Source organism: Mauremys mutica, chromosome 13 (genome assembly GCF_020497125.1).
Source record: "Mauremys mutica isolate MM-2020 ecotype Southern chromosome 13, ASM2049712v1, whole genome shotgun sequence".
NCBI classification, from domain to species: domain Eukaryota; kingdom Metazoa; phylum Chordata; order Testudines; family Geoemydidae; genus Mauremys; species Mauremys mutica.
In genome coordinates this window covers 49,296,874-49,307,423 of record NC_059084.1, presented here as the reverse complement: position 1 = coordinate 49,307,423, position 10,550 = coordinate 49,296,874, and the positions used below count along the sequence as shown (strand labels likewise).

Below are 10,550 nucleotides of genomic sequence, written 5' to 3'. Positions count from 1 at the left end.
GGCTGCGGAGGGGACAGAAGGGGTTAGGTGGGGGCACAGGATGGGACAAGGGCCTTTCCCCTCTAGGGGGCGCCGGTCTCATCAGACAGCCCCCCCCAGCAGGGGGAGAGGGGAGAGGGGGGATCTAGTGCGTTAGAGCCGGGGGGGCTGGGAGCCTGGACACCTGGGTTCTCTCCCCAGCTCGGAGGGGAGTGAGGGTCAGTGATTAGAGCAGGATGGGGGGGGCAGGAGCCCGGACACCTGGGTTCTCTTCCCAGCTCTGGGAGGAGAGTGAGGGCTAGTGATTAGAGCAGGAGGTGGGGGGCAGGGAGCCAGGACTCCTGGGTTCTCTCCCCAGCTCTGCGAGGAGAGTGAGGGCGAGTGATTAGAGCAGGATGGGGGGGGCGGGAGCCAGGACTCCTGGGTTCTCTCCCCGGCTCTGGGAAGGGAGGGGGGGCTAGTGGTTGGGGGGCTGGGGGCAGGCCAGGCCCCCGGGGTTCTGCACAGACACTCACCGCTCCTGGCACGTTCCCGTCTGTCCCCTCGCAGAAAGAGGAAGAACCGGGAGGGGCAGAGACTTTAACTTGACGGGGGGGGGGGCTGGGCCGTGGCCCGGGTCCAAGGTCCCTGGAGGGGAGCCAGCAGCGTGACAGGGGAGATAAGTGCTGCGAGCTTCCCCCCCCCGCTGCGAGCTTCCCTGACAGTGCCCTCACGCTGCGAGCTTCCTCCTCCAACAGTGCCCCCATGCTGCGAGCGTCCCCCCCGCTGCGAGCTTCCCTGACAGTGCCCTCACGCTGCGAGCTTCCTCCTCCAACAGTGCCCCCATGCTGCGAGCTTCCCCCACCCCCGCTGCGAGCTTCCCTGACAGTGCCCTCACGCTGCGAGCTTCCTCCTCCATCAGTGCCCCCTACTGCGAGCTTCCCTGACAGTGCCCTCACGCTGCGAGCTTCCTCCTCCATCAGTGCCCCTTACTGCGAGCTTCCCTGACAGTGCCCTCACACTGCGAGCTTCCTCCTCCAACAGTGCCCCCATGCTGCGAGCTTCCCCCCCCCCCGCTGCGAGCTTCCCTGACAGTGCCCTCACGCTGCGAGCTTCCTCCTCCAACAGTGCCCCCATGCTTTGATCTTGCCCCTCTCCCGCTGCGAGCGTCCCCCCCCGCTGCGAGCTTCCCTGACAGTGCCCTCACGCTGCGAGCTTCCTCCTCCATCAGTGCCCCCATGCTGCGAGCTTCCCCCCCCCCCTCTGCGAGCTTCCCTGACAGTGCCCTCACGCTGCGAGCTTCCTCCTCCAACAGTGCCCCCTACTGCGAGCTTCCCTGACAGTGCCCTCACGCTGCGAGCTTCCTCCTTCAACAGTGCCCCCATGCTGCGAGCTTCCCTGACAGTGCCCTCACGCTGCGAGCTTCCTCCTTCAACAGTGCCCCCATGCTGTGAGCTTCCCCACCCCCACTGCGAGCTTCCCTGACAGTGCCCTCACGCTGCGAGCTTCCTCCTCCAACAGTGCCCCCATGCTGCGAGCTTCCCCCACCCCCGCTGCGAGCTTCCCTGACAGTGCCCTCACGCTGCGAGCTTCCTCCAACAGTGCCCCCATGCTGCGAGCTTCCCTGACAGTGCCCTCACGCTGCGAGCTTCCTCCTTCAACAGTGCCCCCATGCTGCGAGCTTCCCCCCCGCTGCGAGCTTCCCTGACAGTGCCCTCATGCTGCGAGCTTCCTCCTCCAACAGTGCCCCCATGCTGCGAGCTTCCCCCCATCCCCGCTGCAAGCTTCCCTGACAGTGCCCTCACGCTGCGAGCTTCCTCCTCCAACAGTGCCCCCACGCTGCGAGCTTCCTCCTCCATCAGTGCCCCCTACTGCGAGCTTCCCTGACAGTGCCCTCACGCTGCGAGCTTCCTCCTCCAACAGTGCCCCCACGCTGCGAGCTTCCTCCTCCATCAGTGTCCCCTACTGCGAGCTTCCCTGACAGTGCCCCCACGCTGCGAGCTTCCTCCTCCAACAGTGCCCCCATGCTGCGAGCTTCCCCCACCCCCGCTGCGAGCTTCCCTGACAGTGCCCTCACGCTGCGAGCTTCCTCCTCCAACAGTGCCCCCATGCTGCGAGCTTCCCCCACCCCTGCTGCGAGCTTCCCTGACAGTGCCCTCACGCTGCGAGCTTCCTCCAACAGTGCCCCCATGCTGCGAGCTTCCCCCACCCCCGCTGCGAGCTTCCCTGACAGTGCCCTCACACTGCGAGCTTCCTCCTCCAACAGTGCCCCCATGCTGTGAGCTTCCCCCACCCCCGCTGCGAGCTTCCCTGACAGTGCCCTCACGCTGCGAGCTTCCTCCTCCAACAGTGCCCCCATGCTGCGAGCTTCCCCCACCCCCGCTGCAAGCTTCCTCCTCCAACAGTGCCCCCATGCTGCGAGCTTCCCCCCATCCCCGCTGCTACCTTCCCTGACAGTGCCCTCACGCTGCGAGCTTCCTCCTCCAACAGTGCCCCCATGCTGTGAGCTTCCCCCACCCCCGCTGCGAGCTTCCTTGACAGTGCCCTCACGCTGCGAGCTTCCTCCTCCAACAGTGCCCCCCCGCTGTGAGCTTCCCCCACCCCCGCTGCGAGCTTCCCTGACAGTGCCCTCACGCTGCGAGCTTCCTCCTCCAACAGTGCCCCCATGCTGCGAGCTTCCCCCACCCCCGCTGCAAGCTTCCTCCTCCAACAGTGCCCCCATGCTGCGAGCTTCCCCCCATCCCCGCTGCAACCTTCCCTGACAGTGCCCTCACGCTGCGAGCTTCCTCCTCCAACAGTGCCCCCATGCTGTGAGCTTCCCCTACCCCCGCTGCGAGCTTCCTTGACAGTGCCCTCACACTGCGAGCTTCCTCCTCCAACAGTGCCCCCATGCTGTGAACTTCCCCCACCCCCGCTGCGAGTTTCCCTGACAGTGCCCCCATGCTGCAAGCTTCCCCCCACCCATGCTGCAAGCTTCCCTGACAGTGCCCCCACGCTGCGAGCTTCCTCCTCCATCAGTGCCCCCCACTGCGAGCTTCCCTGACAGTGCCCCCACGCTACAAGCTTCCCCCTGCGGCAAGCTTCCCCTCACCTATGCTGCGAGCTTCCTCCTGCAACAATCCCCCCAGCTGTGAGCTTCCCTGACAGTGCCCTGTGACGAAGTGGGGCTGTTCTCAATGATTCCTCTGAATACTGTGGGGGGGGGGCTCAGTTTCTAACCGGCACTTTGTCTCCTGGCAACTAATGGCCAGGCCCTTCCCCCCCTGCAAGGGGGGGGGCTAACGGTGGGGGAAAACAAAGAGGTCAGGTCTGCTCCTGGCCGGGAAAGGGGCTGAGCAGAGAGGAGGGGCTGGGGGGGGTCAGTCTGGAGCTGGCTGGGGATGAGGAGTGAAGTGCAGACGTGGGGGTCTGGCTCACTGCCCCCCAGAATGGACCCGGCCGAGGGGTCCGGTTCTCTGTACCTACAAGCTCTGTGTTAGACCCTGTTCCTGTCATCGACTAAACCTCTGTGTTACTGGCTGGCTGAGTGTCACGTCTGACTGCGCAGTGGGGGGGCAGGACCCCGTGGCCCCTCCAGGACCCCGCCTGGGCGGACTCGCTGTGGGAAGCGCACGGAGGGGCCGAGGATGCTGAATGCTCCAAGGAGAGACCCAGGAGGTGAAGCCGTGGGAGCTTCTTGCCCTGCAGACAGGCTGCTCTGAGGGAGAGGAGGCTCCCAGAGTCCTGCCTGGCTTGGTGGGGAGCAGCTCCAGAGCATCGCCCGGGGATTCTGTGACATGTCCCCACGCTGTGAGCTTCCTCCTGCAACAGTGCCCCCACACTGCGAGCTTCCCCCCACCCCCGCTGCGAGCTTCCCTGACAGTGCCCCCACACTGTGAGCTTCCCCCCACCTCCACTGCCAGCTACACAGAGTCCCCCCAGGCTACGAGCTTCCCTGATAGTGCCCCTGTGCTGTGAGCTTCCCCGCCTCCACTGTGAGCTTCTCTGACAGTGCCCCCCCGCTGTGAGCTTCCCTGACAGTGCCCCCATGCTGAAACCTTCCCACACTGTGAGCCTCCCTTCACCCACTCGACGAGCTGCCCGTGCTGCGAGGATCTCTGATAGTGTCCCCATGCTGTGATCTTCCCTGACAGTGCCCCCCACGCTGCGAGCTTCCTCCCACCCCCACTGCAAGTTACCCTGACACTGCCCCCAAACTGTGAACTTCCTCCAACAGTGCCCCCATGCTGCGACCTGCTCCCTGGCAGTATCTACACACAATGGGGACGTTTGCCTCCAGAGCTGGGGATCCAACCCAGGAGTCCAGGCCTGGGGCTCATTGGCGTCCTCATTAATAATTAGCCAAAGGTTAATAACCAATGAGCTGAACCATTAATTATGTGACCTCTGACCCTGACTTTGCCCTGCCTCCTCCCCCACTCACAGAGGCTGGGAAGGGGGCAGAAAAGGGACCCAGCATTCAGGGATCGTGGTCAGAGAACCAAGGAATGGCTGGGCTGGGTCAGAGCCACGGCCCAGCCAGCCCAGCTCCTGGCTGCCGACAGACCAGAACAATTATCCCATGATCCACCCCGAGCTCTGGGGCCACCCGGCGCCGGGGGCCGCGTCCCGGACCAGCTTGGCCAATAGCCGTCGCTGGACCCGGCCTCCAGGAACGTGGCTCGTTGTGTGTCAAACCCCCTTCGACTGCTGGCCTCAGCCCACCCCCGGCAGTGAGTTCCACGGGTTAACGGAAATCCTGCCTGCTGGAAACCTGCTGCATGTTCCTGAGCCCCCGGCCCGGGTGCCCCAGTCCCTGTCTCCGCCCACACACACTGGATCCCCACGCCAGGAACCCAGGCGTCCGGGCTCTGAGCCCAGGCTGAGACTGGGCAGAACTCACTTCATCTGCGGGGGGAGGGGAGGGAGATTCCGCCAATTGACTCTTCTGGGCTCCCGTGGAGACACTTTCAAGATGGCGTCAACACCAGGGTCAGGAACCAGCCAATATGGCCACCCCCAGTGGGCACCTTCCCTGCAGCGGGTTCCAAGATGGCGTTGCCCTTTAATTTCCTTTAGCAAGATGGCGACGGCCATAAATGCCTTTCCACGGTGCCTGCTGGGATCATTTCCGGTCTCAACATGGCGGCCCCTACAAGTTCCTTCACCAATATGGCGGCCCCTGTGAAACCCTTCCCCCAAATGACTGCGCCTATCACTACCCTTAAAAAAACGGCGGCCTCCTGGCTAAATCAAGATGGTTGCGCCCATGAAAACAAACTGCTTATCACATTCCATCAAAGTTGCTGGCGCCCTTAAATGCCTTCCCAAATAGAGCGTCATCATTCAGTTCCGTAACCAAGATGGCGGCTCACGGCCTTTGTCTATTCAAGATGGCGGCCCCCATGAATTCCAAGCTCAATGTGGCTGATACACAACATTTGACCGGAAGATGGCGCCCTCCTGCGAGTTCGTGCCAAGATGGTCCGCAGACCCCTCCTTTCCGTACAACGTGGCAGCTTCCGTAGCACGTGTATCCGATATGGCGGCGCCTACCTTTCTTCAAATCAACATGGCGGCTCCCACTCCAAAAATGGCGGAGCACGTCTGCAATATGGCAGATGCTACGTTTCCCTTTCTGAACATGGCGCCGCCTATTGGGCGCTCCCATTTCCAACATGGCGGCGCCTATACCCTCCCTGCCGTACAGAATTTGTAAATTGCTCCCGCATGGTTCCAACGCTACTTCCTGTCCCATTTCCCAACATGGCAGCGCCCCTAGGCCTGAGGCTGGGTAGGGGAATAGGGGAGATATAGCATGCGGGCGGGGTCAGATCAAGGGGGTGGGGGGTTCCCCAAATCTCACTGATCCCCTCTTTCCCCTCCAGCGCCTCGCCTGGCCGCAGCCCCCCGGCACATTCACTGCGGAGCCCCCCGCCCGGCCGTGGGGCAATGGAGAGTCCAGTGAGTGGGGCTGCGGGTCGGGAGTGAGGGGCACCAGCTGGGGAGGGGGGCAGGGGCTGTGGGCGGGAGTGAGGGGCCCCGGCAGATCTGGGGGGGGCAGGGAGTTGTGGGCGGGAGTGCGGGGCCCCGGCAGGGCTGGGGGGGCAGGGGGTACGGGTTGGGAGTGAGGGAGATCTGGGGGGGCACGGGCGGTGGGCGGGAGGGGCCCCGGCAGGGTTGGGGGGCTGGGGCTGTGGGGGGGAGTGAGGGGCCCCGGCAGGGTTGGGGGGCAGGGGCTGTGGGCGGGAGGGGCCCCGGCAGGGTTGGGGGGCAGGGGCTGTGGGTGGGAGTGAGGGGCCCCGGCAGGGCTGGGGAGGCAGGGGGTACGGGTTGGGAGTGGGGGGCCCTGGCAGATCTGGGGGGGGCACTAGAAAGAGGGGGGGCTATGGGGCAGGGGGGCTCTGGGCTCATTGTGACCCCCTTTCCATTCACCCCAGGCAGGGACTCGCCGCCAGCTCGGCCGGCTACGGGCCCCTCCGGGATCTCCCTGACTGGTCCTTTGTAGGTGAGAATCTTCTTCTGTCTCCATCATGTGTTCTCGGACGCCTGGGTTCTCTCCCGGAGGTGGGACAGGTGGGGGCTGGGAGCCCGGACTCCTGGGTTCCATGATGGGGCAATGGGGTTCACTGACTTCTTGGGTCTCCCCAGACGGGCGTCCCGCCCCCCCGTGGAAGGGCCAGATGCGCCGGCGACAGGAAGACGAGGCCTTTGCGGTGAGTGGGAGGCCGGAGGGTTCCAGGGGCTGGGAGCCAGGACTCCGGGTTTCTCCCCCCAGGTCTGGGTGGGGTGTGGGGGGGGGGTGCTGGGAGCCAGGACTCCTGGGTTCTCTCCCCAGCTCTGGGAGGGGAGTGGGGGGGGGGGCAGGGAGCCAGGACTCCTGGGTTCTCTCCCCAGGTCTGGGAGGGGAGTGGGGGGGCGCTGGGAGCCAGGACTCCTGGGTTCTCTCCCCAGCTCTGGGAGGGTGGGGCTGGGAGCCGGGAGCCAGGACTCCTGGGTTCTCTCCCCAGGTCTGGGAGGGGAGTGGGGGGGGGTGCTGGGAGCCAGGACTCCTGGGTTCTCTCCCCAGCTCTGGGAGGGTGGGGCTGGGAGCCGGGAGCCAGGACTCCTGGGTTCTCTCCCCAGCTCTGGGAGGGGGGGGGCTGGGAGCCGGGAGCCAGGACTCCTGGGTTCTCTGGCCCCCGCTCACCCCGTGTCTCTCCCCAGCGGCGCGTGGCCATGCTGGACCGGGAGATGGAGCGGGGCCTGCAGCGCTGGCAGGTCCAGCAGCGCCAGCAGCAGGAGGCCAAGGAGAGGAAGAGACAGACCCAGCTGCAGCCCAAGGGGGCCGCCCTGCGTCAGGGCAGCAGCCCCCAATAAACCCCTGCGCCCCCAGCAACCGCACCTGGCCAGGACGCCTGGGTTCCCTCCCGGCTCTTGGGGGGGGGGGGGGCGGGAGGAGCTAGAGGCTAGAGCAGGGCGGTGGTGGCTGGGACCCGGAAACCCTGAGCTCATCAGGTAACAACCTCGTACCTCCCCCACCCCCCCACCAGGATGTGAGCTCATCTCCGGAGGAAGCAAGAGCGACTAAAGAGTCACCTTCCTTCCGCCCCGCCCTGCCGGTGCCCCTCACTCCCGACCCGCAGCCCCTGCCAGCCCAGCCCTGCCCCCACCCCAGCCCTGCCGGTGCCCCTCACTCCCGACCCGCAGCCCCAGCCAGCCCAGCCCTGCCGGTGCCCCTCACTCCCGACCCGCAGCCCCAGCCAGCCCAGCCCTGCCGGTGCCCCTCACTCCCGACCCGCAGCCCCTGCCAGCCCAGCCCTGCCCCCACCCCAGCCCTGCCAGTGCCCCTCACTCCCGACCCGCAGCCCCTGCCAGCCCCGCCCTGCCCCACCCCAGCCCTGTCGGTGCCCCTCACTCCCGACCCGCAGCCCCTGCCAGCCCTGCCCTGCCTCCCCCAGCCCTGCCGGTGCCCCTCACTCCCGACCCGCAGCCCTTGCCAGCCCTGCCCCCACCCCAGCCCTGCCGGTGCTCCTCACTCCCGACCCGCAGCCCCTGCCAGCCCTGCCCTGCCCCCCCCAGCCCTGCCGGTGCCCCTCACTCCCGACCCGCAGCCCTTGCCAGCCCTGCCCCCACCCCAGCCCTGCCGGTGCTCCTCACTCCCGACCCGCAGCCCCTGCCAGCCCAGCGCTGCCCCCGCACTCCCCATGCTGCTGGCTCCCAGTGTGCAGCCCCCTGCTATTGTTTCTGACAGAGGAACTTGGCGGTCGAAGTCGGGGTGCTGGCCTCCCCCCTCCCCCCACGTCTCGGTCTCTCACGAGTGTTTCATCACAGGCGAGTCAGGAGGCTGTGACTGGGGCCAGCCGCAGTTTCGTGGCTGGGTGGGGGGTGGATTCTCCCCCCCTTCCCCTCCTTTGGCCTTGAAGACTCCAGCTGTTTTGCAATCGAGGCATTTCTTCCTCCTCCCCCTCCCCGCCCCAACAGCTGTAATTGCTTCCAGATGTGCAGCCACGCCAGCGGCTGACTTCATCGCGTGGGCGCCGCGCCCGGCTCACGGGACCGAAGGAAGGCAGCCAGGCCTGGGGGGAGGGGAGACGGAGTGCCCCCTGCTGGGACCCCCCATTCCCAGCCCTGGAGTCCCCCCCACCCCGGGTGTCCTGCGCCGGCGGGATGAGACGGGCCGGGATCTTCTCGCTTTTCGTGTCTGGCAGGAGATTGAAATAAGGGAAGTCGCGGTGAGACCCACGTCATGGTGTCTGGGCCACAAGCTGTGGGTTTGGTGACTCAGCCCCCCACGGCTCTGCCGGTGCCCCTCACTCCTGACCTGCAGCCCCTGTTAGCCCAGCCCTGGGCTCCCCACAGCCCTACCTTTAGAAAACGCACTCAATTCATTTGCAAAAAAAAGGAATTTTTATTCATTTTGATTTTTCTTAACCCCAAAGCGTTCCTCGCAAATTGTCCCCAAACCCCCCTTTTTGGCTAATTTTCTTCTCCAAAGACGTTTGTCAACAACATGAAGCAAAAAAAACCCTTCAAATGAAATAAACAACTTGAAAACACGAGACCCTTGAAATGTTTCCAGGCGTCCCAGGGCCGGGTTTGTGTTACGAGGAGAGAGATCCTGGAAGGACGCACTGAGAATCCCCCAGCGTATCCAGTTCTTCCCGAAGTTGGCTTTGTTTGTTTCTAACAGTGAAAGAGGAGGAAGACCTGCAATGTCGTAATTCAGTGCCCAGGAAAACGCTGATGTAAGTCAAGGAAGATCATAACATAAAACCACAACATTGTGTAGAAATCCGGCTGCGTGTGACACTTCCACGGGGTTTTCATTGCCAGTTGGGACCGAATAATTCTGAAATCTCTGGACAATTGAACCAGCAAATCCCTTGCGCTTTGTTTCCACCTTGGCCCTGGCTAGATCACACCAAAACCAGATGAATTACTGGGTAATTGGACGTACCATTTATTCAGATTCATTGTCCTCAAATCGAGAATAAAACTGGGCCTTTTCCTACCACGTTTGTAGTCCACATCCCCCCAGGAAATGTTGGCTTTGTTATTAGGAATTTGCAATTAATAAGAAATGTCTCAAGGAAAATGCAGCACATGCTAAAGAGGAGCAGGAAGGCAGGATGGGTCTCTCTCTCTCGAGCAGCGAGGTCGGGATCTGAACCTCCCTGTTAATTTAGCCATTCAAACACGGCTTGTTTCTGAAATGCGCCCAGTGCTGCGTTTCATCAACCCACCCGCCTGGAAAGAGGAGCCAGAGGCCCCGCGCGATAGGACGGACATTGATTCTTCAGAGCCACCACAAACGCTCAGAACTTCCCAGGACGTTTTTAACAGACCAGCATGTTGGCTGCAGCGAGTGGGGGTTGATTAGTTAATTCCAGTTCCCTGCTGAAGATAGTTAAATGGACTGAAGTAGCAGCGGGAGCCATGTTAGTCTGGAGCTGGAAAAGGCGACCCGGAGTCCTGGGGCACCTCATAGACTAACAGACGAATTGGAGCGGGAGCTCTCGTGGGTGAATACGTCTGTTAGGCTATAAGGTGCCCCAGGCTCTTGGTCCCTTTTTAAAATGCCCTGGGGATTTTAATAACGGCCCTTAATGATTAATTGCTCATAGAGGCCTCTGCAAACTAGCTGCCGCTTTCATTCAATTTCCCTCGACGCTGGAGGTTTCAAAATAGGGAAAAATTGCTAATCCACCAGCCCGGAAAGTGGAGACAACCCCAGTTCCTGGGATTTCAGTCAAGTTGCCCTGGGTTCTTCCTGCCATTTAAGTAACCGCCGCACTGGCCAGGAATTACCGGCCCGGTTTATACAATCGCCCTGGACAGCGGTGGTGGGTATTAAGAGCAAAATGATAATGAATCCGCAGAAACGGGGGTTTATTACAAAAGAGAAATGTCTGCAGACGTGTTCATGGCACGTACATTCCCCAAGCACTACCTGCTAAAACCCTCGGCCCCATTGACTCCATAGCAAAATAATATTAATTAATTAACAATAATAATACATTGAAAAATACCGAGAGACCCTCCCGCAAAAAGCACTTTAATCCACCGGTTTCAAAACACCCAGGTGAAAATCCCTCCGAAGCGGGTGCAGGGTGAAACTGGCCCCTCGTCCC

General features: G+C 62.9%; 1 protein-coding gene across 2 annotated transcripts; it reads left to right on the top strand.

Annotated features, from left to right (window-relative positions):
• Window positions 1-4,250: 4,250 nt before the first annotated feature.
• On the top strand, window positions 4,251-10,439 carry MRPL52 (mitochondrial ribosomal protein L52). Of its 2 annotated transcripts, none has more exons than XM_044985999.1 (5): window positions 4,251-5,731; window positions 5,826-5,901; window positions 6,378-6,445; window positions 6,589-6,653; window positions 8,999-10,439. In XM_044985999.1, exons 1-5 carry the CDS (start codon window positions 5,419-5,421, stop codon window positions 9,104-9,106), a joined length of 630 nt encoding a protein of 209 aa, XP_044841934.1. In that variant the 5' UTR covers window positions 4,251-5,418; the 3' UTR covers window positions 9,107-10,439. The 2 variants fall into 2 exon arrangements, with proteins under 2 accessions (XP_044841934.1, XP_044841933.1); XM_044985998.1 differs by lacking the exon at window positions 8,999-10,439 and adding an exon at window positions 7,144-7,655 and having other exon boundaries at window positions 4,896-5,731.
• The last annotated feature ends 111 nt before the right edge of the window (window positions 10,440-10,550 follow it).